This window comes from Larus michahellis, chromosome 11 (assembly GCF_964199755.1).
Source record: "Larus michahellis chromosome 11, bLarMic1.1, whole genome shotgun sequence".
NCBI classification, from domain to species: domain Eukaryota; kingdom Metazoa; phylum Chordata; class Aves; order Charadriiformes; family Laridae; genus Larus; species Larus michahellis.
In genome coordinates this window covers 14,987,268-15,001,375 of record NC_133906.1, presented here as the reverse complement: position 1 = coordinate 15,001,375, position 14,108 = coordinate 14,987,268, and the positions used below count along the sequence as shown (strand labels likewise).

General features: G+C 50.5%; 1 protein-coding gene across 2 annotated transcripts in view; it reads right to left on the bottom strand.

The window, feature by feature from the left end:
• The window catches only part of JADE2 (jade family PHD finger 2), an 88,004-nt gene that overhangs the window by 71,761 nt on the left and 2,135 nt on the right, over nucleotides 1–14,108 (bottom strand). For both annotated transcript variants that reach the window (XM_074604193.1, XM_074604194.1), the window contains exons 2-3: nucleotides 8,236–8,293; nucleotides 5,142–5,227 (exon numbers count right to left, since the gene is read on the bottom strand). In XM_074604193.1, coding sequence (XP_074460294.1) covers nucleotides 5,142–5,227; nucleotides 8,236–8,293 — 144 coding nt within the window. The remainder of the gene's footprint in view (nucleotides 1–5,141; nucleotides 5,228–8,235; nucleotides 8,294–14,108) is intronic.

Genomic DNA, 14,108 nt, shown 5'->3' with positions numbered 1-14,108 from the left:
CGAGGCTCCGAAACGTGGCAATGCCTGGTGTGTGTTTGTAAGCCGCGATATTATCTGCCTGTGGGGGAAAAAAAAATACTTACTCTGATGTTCATTTGGGAGCCAGCCTGCTATCTCTTCATCTAGTCTTGCTTCCTCTCGAAATGCTGAATGTTAAAGATTCAATGAACAACAGAATTTAAAATAGGAACAAGAAGCATTTTTGTCTGGCCCTTCGCAGCATTCAGAAGACAATGGTATTAATCCGTTTTCCCCACGCCGGCTTGGGAAAAGTGACAAAGCCACTGCAGTCAAACCTTTCAACAGAGACGGATTTTTCTCCTCATCCAGCCCAGTAAAAGCGTGTCCAGTCCTGCTTGGCCATACTCATAAAAGCCCTTCTTCAAGCATGGAGAGCCCAGGGACTAAATTCACATTGCACTGGGCCTTTATATACCTATCGCAGGGAAAAAAACCCATGATCTAACGTGCGAAGAATTACTTTTTAGAAGGGCAACAACGAGGATGTCTGTTAATAGGGTTAAATCCTTGTAGAGAGATATAAAAAGACATCTTTCAAAGCACGGAAGTGATATCTAAACAAGGCAAGCAGAAAATAATGTAAATTGTATAAATTTGTGGTTTCCCCTTCATCTTGAGCCCTGCCTGCAGCTGCGGTCCCCTCGTCCCCAGAGGGTCCGGGCCGAAGGAGGAGGGCGATGGGGATGGATGGGGAGATGAGGAGCATCCTCCGAGGAGAGCCGAGACCGCGCAGGGCTCTTCAGCTTAGGAAAGGGATGGGTTTGGGGCTGTCAGGCAGGTAGTTTGCACAAAAAAAAATGGGTTTTTTTCTCCCCCACACAATATATCCTAGCGGCGCAACTCATGGCAGGGAAAGGCTTTGGATCCCAAGCAGTTCGGGAGCTAATGACTAAGGGAGCGGGGAAGGCAGTGACTCAGAGGGAGCAGCCAAGGGAGTCCCCAGGCCGCTGACGGCTGGGAGCTGGCAGATAGAACCGGCGACTATCATTACACACTTGCCTTGTTCTTAGATTCTCTCCTCAGACACTGGCAACTGCTCCCTGTCAGAAACAGGAGAGAGGGCTTGATGACTGCGGTCTAACCGGCGAGGCTGGCGCTCACAGCCCCAGCCGCCCGATAGCCGGGGGCAGGACTGCACTAACGCACCACTAAAAGAAGCAGAAATCCACACTTCGGGCACATGCTCCTTCCCCGCTGCGCATTCAGCATCCAAAACAGGGCGGACCCAGGCGAGCATCCCCCTCCCCTCCAGCTCCCGGGGCTGTGACCATGACCAGCATCTCCTTGGCCGGCAGCACCCAGGGATGGGTACCGGCCACCACCCTCTGTTTGAGACCGGGTTCAGAGGCAAACGAGCTCTAATGAGATTAATTCAAATGACCAGATCGGTAGACTGCTATCACTGCAGATGCAAGAAGCTGCTGGCAGCTGCCCGCATCCGTCCCCTGCCTGCGGGCAAAGGCAGGGCAGCAGAGCCATGCCTGTGCCCGGGGCACTGCCGGCATCGCAGCGGGGCTCTGCCCTGAGGTCTCCGCTGCCCAGGCACGGGGCAGGGGGGGACGACTGTCACCTCGGCAAGGGAGGCAGCGGAGAGGGAGGCCTGGCGCCTGGGACACATCAGGAGAGAGCCCGGGCAGAGCCCCGTGACAGGCACAGATAAATATAATCGCCCTCCCTGGCAATGGCCCCCTTCGCGGATGTTTACAAACAGCTCAGTACTTTTCCATGTTAAGAAGCTTGTTTTTCCAGATGCCTTGTATCGGGTGGTTTTTAATGTGTATGGTTAATCCCTTCTCACAGAGTCTTTCATAATAAACATCACCCCCTGACCCAGCTAACAAGTACGTAACACTAATGCTTTTGATTTTTTTATCCCCTGCTCGGGTTGGCAGGGGGAATGCAGACAGCAGCTCGCACAGAAACGTGGACACGGCTCCGAGAGGGGCAGGAGAGCGCAGAGCGCGGCGGTTCCCCCCACGCAAACCCCCCGCTCCCCCCGGCCCGTCCTCTGGCATCGCCGCCCCTTGGGACCTGCCCGGACCCTCTCCACACCGACGGAGGCTCAGCTCTCGACAAACCTACGAGCCACATGTCAACCTGGAGTTTGCGTTACTGTTTGAAAAGGCTTGCCCAGCCCCAAAGTGTCTATTTATGGAGTTCAACATCTGATAATACATTCACAGAATCCTAGAACGGTTCAGGTTGGAAGGGACGTTAAAGACTATCCAGTGCCACCCCCTGCCCTGGGCAGGGACACCTCCCACTAGACCAGGTTGCTCCAAGCCCCGTCCAACCTGGCCTTGAACACCTCCAGGGATGGGATTCATCGCATTCTCCATGTCATCCTCCCATGGTTTCCATCCTCAATGAGATGGAAAGGGACTGCAAAGAGGAAAGTACTTCAGTATTTCATGTGACATAGGTTTGACAGTGGTGTGGTTTATGTTTTACACTTCTCAGTACTCGCTCCAGCAGAACACGATGTCCATCCCAGTCCATGCCTGAAATCTTCCAGGCTCCTGCAAGAAATCCTCCGGGACATGCCAAGCCCTGCAGCATTTCACAGACGATGGGCAGTGGATCCAGGGCATGGACCAGACGGGTTCACGGGTGCTCGCAGTAAAAACAGAAGCTGGATCACTTGTGAAAAGGAATGCAAGATGCTGTTGTAGAAGAAATCCATAAACCAGTGCTCACCAGAGCGAGCTCCAAACCATCACCGTGCACCGCTATGGGTCTCAGACCTGCTGTGCGGGACAATCCTGTGTCCAACCCCAGGGACAATCCACACTCTCCTGACCCCTGGGTTTCACCTGGAGCTGGATTCAAGCAGACCCGGATGCCAGCAGCCGCAGGGGAGATGCACGGCAAGGGGAGCAAAGCTGAGATCTGGACCGGTCCCATCTGCTCCAGTTCCCACCAGGCTTTTGTAAAAGATAGTTTGTCAGCTTGAGCATCCTGGCTGAACTCCAGCTTGAGTAATTACACACAGCCTCCCCGAATTCCCCTGGAGTTTCAGTTCAGATATGCCACCGGGGTTCACTTTCTGTCCCAACTGTTGCTAAGCTGGGCACTGTTAAGCTTTTGCTCCACTTTATTTGTTCCAGAGCTACATTTCCCTGAGAACCATCCTCTGGGCCTAACAGAGCATGAAGCAGAGGGACAAGCCTGGCCTCCGCGGTCCCACATCTGACGTCTCCCCGGGTGCCACGGACTAAGATCCAGCTTTCACTCCAGCTGTTGTCGAGCAGCAACACTGGCATCTGGGTCTGCACGTCCTTCACATGAAGCGCAGAAGCATTTTCACTTGGAGTCTTGGATCGGACTTGGATCCAGAAACTTCATTAGCAGCCAGGTAAACTCCTAGCTGGCTGATAAAGCTAATTTATATTAAGAGAGTGTCTGTACCAGTGATGCAGAAAGAGATCTCCTGACGCAGGCTCTTTTGGAGGGGGGTCTTACGGGGTGGCAGCAGGGTGGCACGTGGGGCACCGCCAGTGACCCATGAGTCACATCCTGGCACATCTAACCAGGTGTGACGCCAGGCATCTCCGCAGGACTCCTGAAGGCTCCTACATGGCCAGTCTGACGGCTTTGCAGACACATCGGGCACAGGGACGGGAAGGTATGTCGGAGATGGGGCAATGGTGTCCCAGGAGGAGGAGATGCCCTAAATGCTTCACTTTCTCAATGGGGGATTCAGCTCATAAAATACACCCCCTCACCCATACCGAGAGAGAAAGCTATAACCAAAAAATGACATTACCAGCCCTAACGCACAACTTCCCGACAGCCTTGTCAGCAGCCAGTGACATCTGTACCTCTGGTTCTTTGCTCTCTGGAGTGTTTCCAATCACCTCAGCTGGTAAAAAACAGCTTTTCAGCCCCTCTCTTTACCCGAGGCACAAGCAACTCGGACTTTGTAAGCCTCTGTCCACTGCCAGCACAGTAGATGTAGCACTGTAAATCTGTCACAGCCATAAGAACCCAGTGCAGCTGTAATTCAAGCAGTGACCACAGGAAAACCTCAAAATCTCTTCTCAGCTTGATGCAAAGGGAGGATGTTAGAGAGGTTTGTGCTTACCGGGCCACAGCCTCACAGAAGCATAAAGGTGAGGGCTCGGGAAGGAGTTTACAGCCTGTGAGAGAGCATCAACCATGCCAGCTTCACCTGCTTCTAAACTTAGCTCTGTTTGACTCCGGACCCTGGTCCAGAGGAAAGGGAATGCGGGAACAACGTCCCTCTGGCTTTGCTCACGCTGCTCTTGAAACGAAGATGACCACGGCTAAACACTGCAGTTGCTACAACAGCAGCTCATGCCTCATATAGTTTCCACGTCCACTGGAAATGTATCCGAGGCACACAAGGGAAAACAGGGCACGGCATCGTCCCTTCCAGCACAGTCCTGGGCAAACGCCACTCCTCCCGCCCCCGGCCCATCGCAGAGCGGGCAGGGACCAGCCAGGCATTGCCCCCGGGTGGGCAGTGCTGCCCGCGCCAGCAAGGAGTGAGGGAAAACCCTTAACAGGGTCGGACACCAACGGCCTCGCCTTAATGCCCTTGAGCCCCGTGACAGGAGGAAACCAACACCACGTAATCTCCAACTCAGCTGTGCTGTCTCTCGTTTCACAGCTCTCTGCACCTCCCACTTGTTCACCAGGAGGAGCCTCCGTGCCACGGAGCCACCCTCCCCTGGCATCAGTGCCATTACTCAAGGGGCAACTGGGTGGGCACCCAAATTGAGGAACCTCAGCACGTAGCTATCTATCTCAATACTGTAGGACCTCCCAGTCCCACCAAACTCAACCTCTTCCCCTTTGCATCAACAGTGATGGAGTGGGCACAAGGACCCCAATGGAATGGGCACAAGGACATCCCCACCCTTCATCCAAGGTGCCCACCAGGTACCTCCACCAGCTCCCTCCCAGCAGGGCTGAGCAGGAGGCCAAGGCTGGCACCCCAGGACCTGTGGCTCTGCAACGTGGGCTCTGGCATCTTGGAGGATGCCCTATCCCGGCACACACAGGCAAATGGGGGCAAGCTGGTTGCCACCACATCTGGGCAAGTATGTCCCCGAAGGAAAACTCTTCCTTTGGTAAAAGCCTAAAAGCTCACATACCTCAGAGGGCTTCTTCTCCTTCTGCCGTGACCAGGTGGATTTGGTATTCGGAATTTTGGAGCATCTGGAGGCGGACGTGGTATGACCTGCAACGAGGCAACAGAGAGAGATTACCAAGCAGAGAGACAAAGTTTTGTCAACACCTTTGTCACCAGCCCCACCGCCGCTACTACAGCCTCAACCAACACTTTGGGTCAACACCAAGAGGTGACAATACCTTGAGATGGCGTTACTTTTACGCACATCTCAGGGTACTTCACCAAACTAGATTAAGATCACTTTCCTGCTGATAAGGATGATGAAACAGAGACCTCTGAAATCTAAAAAAACTGTTGTCAAATGCAGACATCAGAGTTGCAAACCCAAAGTCATGAGTAAGAACGGCTTCTGAGAGGGAAGGACCCAGGGCTAGCACTCCTGGAATCAGGAATTTATTGCAATCAGGAATTAAGGAGATACAACTGAAAATTTTCTAACAAGAATGCTTAAAGACAAGCATCTGAATTGCTCGAGGGCCTCAGACTCCATGGTCAAAAATATTGACCAAATTGGGCAAAACTTATCTGCCCATGCCAGGACGAATAACTTCCATGCCTGTGTGTGGTTCAGCATCCAGTGGGAACCACACAACAGGACACACCAAGCGAAAGCACTTTATAGTTTTCAGTAGTAAAAGAGTATTTGTTTTGGGATTTGGGATTACTTTACTCTGGGAGCGTTATGAATGGACTCTCATCGTCCTGACTGCAGCATTACCATCACCACCGCTGCCACCTCCACGAGGCAAGGGCAGTCCAAGCCTGAAATGTGCTGGGATCGTTATTGCTCGTCACCTTTATTTCCAACCCATAGGTGCTATTATCACTACTGCTACCACCAGTTTAAAAAAAAAAAAAAAAAAGAAGAAGAAGAAAATAAAAGCTGAATGTATTTGGTAATAATAATTAATTACCAGAATCTTTTTATAATAATGATAATGGTTGGGTCTTCTGTATAGCAGGATCACTTCACGTTCCACTATACGCAAATGTTTTGCTGGGGGTGCAACAAATTAATTATCAAAAGGCCTATTTAACACTGATTTTATCCTTGGATGGCCGAATAGGAAAAAACAACATAAGCCCGTGCCAAGCACAACAGACCGGTGCATGCCAGGACCTCAGAAGGGCTCCAGGCCGGGCGTGAGGGACCAGGGCTGTCCCCAGCGCAGTGGGAAATGTCCCTGGGCAGCCGAGTGCCCCAGGAGCCCAGACAAACCAACCTCACATGCCAATTCTTGCTCGCAGGGGAAGGGGCACTGCTTCACCTCGCCCTGTTCACTTGATAAAACCACTGTCTTGTATTTCGTAAAACGAAGACTTGATTAGATGGCATCAGTTCCTGAAGGACAACTGTTTTTCTGACTGTGGTGTCGGGCTTGATGTCATTAAATGCCTTTTTTTTTTTTAATCATTCCAGTATGCAAAGCCCTCAGCAGTCGCTGTGCTGCAGCCGCCGGGACACCCCGCTTCCCTCGCCGCCTTGCTCCAATCACCGCAGCAGCAGCTCCACGGCTCGCACCGCGAGATCGAGTCACTAATTTCCACCTCGTCCCCTCTTCTCCACCTCCAACCCGCCGCTACAACTCCGCAGACTTAGATAACGTGCCACTACCACCCCTTCCCGGCGGAGGCACCAAAAAGAAGGTCATCGCTCTGTTTACAATTATCCTGCAGGAGAGCATTTGTCAACAGCTTAGATATCACCTGCAGCATAAATATCCAAGCCCAACAGAGATAAGGCCACCTTGTTTAATGCCGTGGTTAAAGATGCCTTCCCCCCACTCCCCCTGCCAAAAGGCAGAGGAGCCGGCGAGCGTGGCTGGGCTCCGTAAACCCTTGAGCATCTGGGGATTAGGAGATGGGAAGTTTGGAGCACGGGCTTCCAAAACAAACCCCTTTCTGAGATAGAGATGTTTTAATTTACGAGAAGCCAGCGGTGTTGACAGAGCTTGAAAGGCTTTCTGCACGCTGGGCTCAGACCCCCAGACCCCCCCTGGGGCTCCGGCAGGACGGGGGTCCCCTCCGGCAGCCGAACAGCAGGTTCCCGTCGGCAGTAGCAGCGCAAACCCCGCTCACGCTGACAATTTTTTTGGCTAAAGCTGTGGGAACGGCAGCCAAACCCAGCAAGATCAGCCTTTCCATAACCCCCTGTAATCTCCCCATCATCCTGTTAGGAAAAAAAAAAAAAAAAAAGCCCAGAAGTTTTAAGTGTCTTTAACAAAGTCCCTTTCGTTCTCAGATATCCAGCAGCCAGATCCCATAAAGTGTGGAGAGCAAATTCCCAGCACGGCCTGGATGAAATTACCGGGACATCCGTAAGGAACCAAGAGCTAAATTACTGAAATTCGTAGGAAACTTCGGAGCCCAGACAAGGGATTAGACTAGTGCCTGGAGGGGAGCGAGCACTGAGGCACTGCGGTATGTCTGCAGTGGGTGAAACCCTGGAAGAAGTGGGAGAGCGCTCTATTTATAGCCAAAATTCAGCACATTTGCACATGTTTATTGTTGAGCACATGCTTCTGTGCTTCCCTGAATGAGGATGATGCGAGGTAGATGTTGAAAAGCAAGCGTGGGCTTGCAGGCTTTGCTGGCTTGAGCCTCATCCCTTTTCCCACATCACTCTTCAGCTTGCGAGAAGGGAACAAGGCGGCTCCGGTTCTACCCCGACTCCAGGAAAAACTTCCCTTTCCCCCAGTACGACTCAGTCAAGAGCGAACTGGTCTCGGGCTGCAGCTCACAGGGAATGACAACCCGTCTACAAAGGGTGTTTGCTTCGTTAGCAGATTTGCAATCAGCGGCTCTCCCTGGCCCAGACTCCTCACACGAGGGAGAGACTCTCATCAGTTAAGAGCCGCCACAGCCGGGCGTTTAAATTGATATCAGCTTGTTGCTGCATTTCTGACAAACCCAGCCCGGCGCCCAATTCATTGCGCGGAGACTTCCCAGTAAATGCAGCTTCCTCCGCTCTTTGCAAAGTAATTATTCAAGCGTTTTCCCTGCTGGAGGTGAATCGCTTAGTTATCTCATTCAAAGCCTTGAATTAAAGGTCTTACTGTCAGTGGTGTCTGAGTTATCACTGCTGATCGAGTACTTGCGTCGTTTTTCTTCCATCTGTAACAAAAGAAATTGAACATTACACTTAGTGCCCAGGAAACTCATCTCATCACCAAATCGCTGTTATCTCTGCGTATCTGCGCATCGCCTTATCCCTGCACCAGCCAGTACTTACCCTCACGACAGACAGCCACCCAGGGGCTTAAAGAAAAGGAAGAGAACAGCCCTCATAGGGCTTTTTGTAAAGTTTTGAGGGTGTCAGTGTTTCTCTACCAGCTCTCCCCGCTCTCAGGAGGCGGAACGAGTACGCTTTGATCGCTCAGCTTTGCATGGCAATTTGCCTACGCAGGATTCACAACCAAACGGCCCTCCCGCCCTCTGCGAGAGCATCCCCACCGCAGGATGCCCCACCACGGACCGGAGGATGCCCCACCACGGACCATGGGGCTGTTGGATGGGACAAAAGACAAGAACCCGTCTGGGCTGCAAATCTGAGAAATGCAGAGCTAGAAGAATGGAAACTATGTGCCCTCTCGGTATGTCTGCAGGGGGAAGTCCGAGCATCCCGGCACCGAAGAGGACCCCTGCACACGATGAGACCAGGGTTTTACCCTCTGACTCATCTTCCCACTCAGGCGGTATCTACTTCTTTTAAGAGTTCTGGTGTATCCGTCACACAGCCAGCGTGCTAGCCAAGCCTGCAGCGTGCTTCCCATCACCCCGAGCTGCTCTGCCTGCTCCGGCACAGCCGCGCAGCTCCCCCGGCACCGCAGATCCCAGGGGGGAGCAAGCAGCTTCCCCACGGCTGCGGGGACTTCTCCATCCTCTCGGAGCCAAACCCACGGCAGCAGGTACCACCACAGCGATTAGGAGGACAGAAGAGCCCGTTTCAAGCTCGGCTGCTGATTCCCTTTGTGACTTTGAACAAGGCACAGAAAGGCTTGAAATCAGCAGGTTCTTCTGAACTCGCCCCTCAGGAACCGAGCACTTGGGAGCTCAGAGTCAAGTACCTGTCACAGTAGATGCTTTAAAAAGGCAAGAAAAAAGGAAAGGAAAGGAGGAAAAAGGAAAGGAAAGGAGGAAAAAGGAAAGGAAAGGAGGAAAAAGGAAAGGAAAGGAGGAAAAAGGAAAGGAAAGGAGGAAAAAGGAAAGGGAAAAAAGGAAAGGGAAAAAAGGAAAGGGAAAAAAGGAAAGGGAAAAAAGGAAAGGGAAAAAAGGAAAGGGAAAAAAGGAAAGGGAAAAAAGGAAAGGGAAAAAAGGAAAGGGAAAAAAGGAAAGGGAAAAAAGGAAAGGGAAAAAAGGAAAGGGAAAAAAGGAAAGGGAAAAAAGGAAAGGGAAAAAAGGAAAGGGAAAAAAGGAAAGGGAAAAAAGGAAAGGGAAAAAGGAAAGGAAAAAAGGAAAGGGAAAAAAGGAAAGGGAAAAAAGGAAAGGAAAAAAAGGAAAGGAAAAAAGGAAAGGAAAAAAAAGGAAAGGAAAAAAAAGGAAAGGAAAAAAAAGGAAAGGAAAAAAGGAAAGGAAAAAAGGAAAGGAAAAAAGGAAAGGAAAAAAGGAAAGGAAAAAAGGAAAGGAAAAAAGGAAAGGAAAAAAGGAAAGGAAAAAAGGAAAGGAAAAAAGGAAAGGAAAAAAAGGAAAGGAAAAAAAAGGAAAGGAAAAAAAGGAAAGGAAAAAAGGAAAGGAAAAAAGGAAAGGAAAAAAAAGGAAAGGAAAAAAAAGGAAAGGAAAAAAAAGGAAAGGAAAAAAAAGGAAAGGAAAAAAGGAAAGGAAAAAAGGAAAGGAAAAAAGGAAAGGAAAAAAGGAAAGGAAAAAAGGAAAGGAAAAAAGGAAAGGAAAAAAGGAAAGGAAAAAAGGAAAGGAAAAAAGGAAAGGAAAAAAAGGAAAGGAAAAAAGGAAAGGAAAAAAAGGAAAGGAAAAAAAAGGAAAGGAAAAAAAAGGAAAGGAAAAAAAAGGAAAGGAAAAAAAAGGAAAGGAAAAAAAAAAGGAAAGGAAAAAAGTTTTTTTTAACATCTGAAGAGCCCAGTTTAGGCTGGTGGCTGATCAAAGTGGTCCCCAATACAGGGCTTTGGGAGCTCTGGATGGAAAGCGCTACCCATGGAGCGGACAACCACCCGACAGGCTGTGAGCTAAAACAGGCCCACAAGAAACAACGTTAACCTCGTGGAAATCTTCCTAGTACTTTCTGAGATATTTTGTAAGAATCTGAAGGTGTTAACGTGGCACAGACACTAACGCTTCTGCAAATGATAAGCGGGAATGATAATAAACCCCTGGATTTGTGTGGTTGGGTGGCAGCAGGTACTAGCAGCACACAGACTGGAGAGCAGGCTCGAGCATGCCGATTTGCCCCCAAACAACAGGAAAAGTTCCGCAGACGCACATAAAACCCTTGCAATGCCTGTATTTTACAATATATGTGCTATGTTTTATCCCACCATTATAAGAGATAATACTAAAAAGCATCGTAAACATTTAACTATCAGTGTATCAGGTAAGGCACTGCCCTCTCAAAACATGATATAAAACGTTCCTTGAGAATATGGCAATATCAATACTTTCCCTCAGTGGTTCAAGGGGAAACAGATGTTATTAAACCAGCCTTGTTCCCGATAGCCATTAGATTTTGCTTGGGGAAAATGAGACTGAAGGCAGCTCTAACGGCAGTTTACTTACTTTTAGTGGAAATTCTACCTGGACATTTAAAACTGGTTCCTACTGGTTTGAAGTGGCAAAGGGGCTTTTGGAGCACAAAGCTGGAGCTTTGCTTTTATTGATTCCGGAGTCTCTAGTCACAGCGATTAAATAAGCCAAAGCCAACGGGGAACAGAAACACCTGAGCTGAAGCAAAGGAATGCTACTGGTACCCAGTGGGATTTCCAGCGTTTCCCATCTTTGCCTTTAAAGCAAGACAGTCGCTGACATCCCCCTCCCTCTGAGAGAGGGGAAAATGTATATCATTAATGCAGAGCACAGATGTCAGGATGCTGGGACTGGTTTTGGCTCGGATACATATGGAGAAGATGCACTGATCATCCCTTTAATGGAACTCAGTCCCTGCATCCTGCTCCTGTCCTACACCTCCCCACACAACGCACCTATACGCGCTCACTATGTAAGAGTACGGACTTATATTCACACACAGAAGTGGTTCACATTGCAGGTAAAATAGTCCTTCAGTAAAGCATTTTGCCACTGTTCGGCAGGCTCCGAGACAGCATCCTCTCACCCAAACGGCATTAAATTGCTCTGAATTAAATTCCTGCTTGACCAAAGTATGGATATCTCTGAGCACAGAGCCACCACCCAGGTAGGGGACGGCACACAACAGCCCACACGGTGCTAAAGGGAGCAAAATTTGGGGCCAAAACCACAGACTTCAACCAGATCTTTTCATAAAAGGGTTAACTTCCAGGCGGTGCTAAGAAGATGCTGGTTTCTGAGGGACTCATCTTCTGGAGCAGCCAAACAGTAGTAAACCATGGCATTTAACGGAGGAATTTACTGTAGAAGAAGGGTAATTGGGCCATTTCCCCAGCTGGGTTATAAAGTCTGATGGTGGCTGGGAGACCCATGGGCTCCTGACACCCCTCCGGCACCCAGCGCAGGGGGACCCACATCCCTCCCACAGAGCAAGCGCTCAGGAGCCATTCAGTTGCGGTACTACTGAGCAATTCCAAGTCTCCACAAAATACGGAGTCTCCGCTCCAAAATTAATCCTTTGTTTACATTAGAGGCTAATTTCACCTTTAACTGACCCATTCCACGCATGGCATCATTATTACAGTCATAAACAAATACCAAAAAAATTTGTAATACTTTGAAAAAGGTCAACGTTAGGTCAAACTTGGCCCAAAATCTAACTTTTATGGAGCCAGGAACCAAGAGAAAGGTTTCTATGTATGCTTGCTTAAAAAATTCAAACAGAAACAGATGTGGGTTTCTTTTATAAACAAATGAACATCCCCCTGAAGTGTCTGCAACTCAAATCCACAGGCGCAGCCCTGCGCTAATGCCTGGAAACCCGAAAAAACGGAATTGCTCGCAAACTACCACATGTTCAGCACTGCCTTTGTTCGAGCTGAGAAAGGCAGATAAATGCTAAACCAAGGAAGATGATGGCCCTCCATCAGCCTAAACAAATGTAAATCACTAGAGCCTTGGACAAATTAGCCACAGGATTGGCAGTAAAATTGAGGTGATGGCCTGAGGCTGCCTGCTCCTGCCTCGCAGCAGGGGAGGGTTGAAGAAGAGCTTTTGGAGATGCGATTTTGCCCAGCCCACGTAACCTGGGCGAAGGGAAGGCAGCAGCACCCTTCAGCACCCAAAAAGCTGCCTGTGCCCAGGTCCTGAGCTCCTGTCCCTCCTGGGGACCCCTCCCTGGATGCTAAACCGAAATGCCTCATCCAGCCTTTCCACCAACAACCAACTGCTTCTGCCCAACTCCTCGCCCTCCGCGAACCCCTCCAGCATCCTTCCGCGCTGGCTGGGGAATCCGCTGACGTTTCCCAGCTCCATCAAGTCCACGTGGGATTCGGAGCTCCTGGTGGCATCCCAGCACCGCGTCTGCAAGAACGAACCATTCTGGGTTGCGGCAAGCAAACTAAACCCATGCATGCCTGTGCACACAGGGGACAGGCACAGAAACCTGCAGAAGTTGCAGTAAAAAGAGGAAAAAAAAAAAAAAAGAAAAAAAAAAGTCTTTCCTCATCACCTCTTCCCAGCGCTCATCCGCACGGTAAGGGATGCGGCGCGCTCGGTCCCCCTGCGCCGTCACCTCTGACGCGGTGACAGTTGAGCAACACCGGCTGAATTATGTGCTCTGTTTGCGAGCTGCAATGAGACTGCAGAAAACCACTTCCCTGTTTGTTCTTCCAGCGCAGAAATAGGAACACAAACAGAACATAGTGCCCCCAGCGGCACGCACACCGCTCCGGCCAGCCCGGACCCCCGCTCCCAGGGACCCCCCGCTCCCAGCGACCCCAGCCCATCGCTCCCAGGGACCCCATCCCATGGCTCCCAGCGACCCCATGGCTCCCAGGGACCCCATGGCTCCCAGGGACCCCGTCCCATCGCCCGGGTGGGTGATGCGGAGTCCAGGGGCAGCTCATCCAACCTTCCCCTCTGCGTTTAACTATTTCTTCGCTCTGTCTAGGAATTACCAGCAGGTTGTTAGAAAGTCTAACAAGGAGGGTGGAGGGCTTGAAGGTCCCAGCCTTTACACTGTAGGAGGGTTGTCCTCGTCGGGTTGGCTTTTCTCATTAACAATTTTGGAACCAAGCGCTGCTCTAGGAGGCTCCTAGAGAGCGGCAGCATCCCCCGACGCAGGCACAGCCCCAATTTCACAATAGGAGAAGAACAAACTTTTTGACCGAAGGATGCGCATCAGCTGTGCCACCAGACCGCCAGCAAATCCTGGTGCACAGCCCTTAACATCCCAGGGGAAGCCGCCCTGCTCTTCCCTTAACCTCCCTGGTGACCCTGCGAGGTGTAAATCCAGGAAGGCATAATCCTGGTCCCCAGGAAAACCCCATTTTCTGGGCAGCGGGAGCCTGTCCCCGCCAGCCGGGGCTTGCCTGTCCCTCCGCCTCCTCCACGGGCTGCCATCAGCTCCCACCTCTCCAGCAACAACCCAACTGCCCAGGTGAAGGGAGAGCCATTCCTCCTCTCTTCCACAGCAACTCCGCTCGCTGTCTTGGCTCCCTGGGGCAAAATTTAATCTCATTTGAATTTAAAACAAAACAAGCCCTCGTTTACTTCCTGTGCTTTGCCTTTTTCCACATCTACAAGGGGATTTTTTCTCTTTGCTACTCACATATATAACTTTGCTTGCCTCTTCTGACTTGTTACCCTCTAATTATCCTTTTTTTTTTTTTCCTTA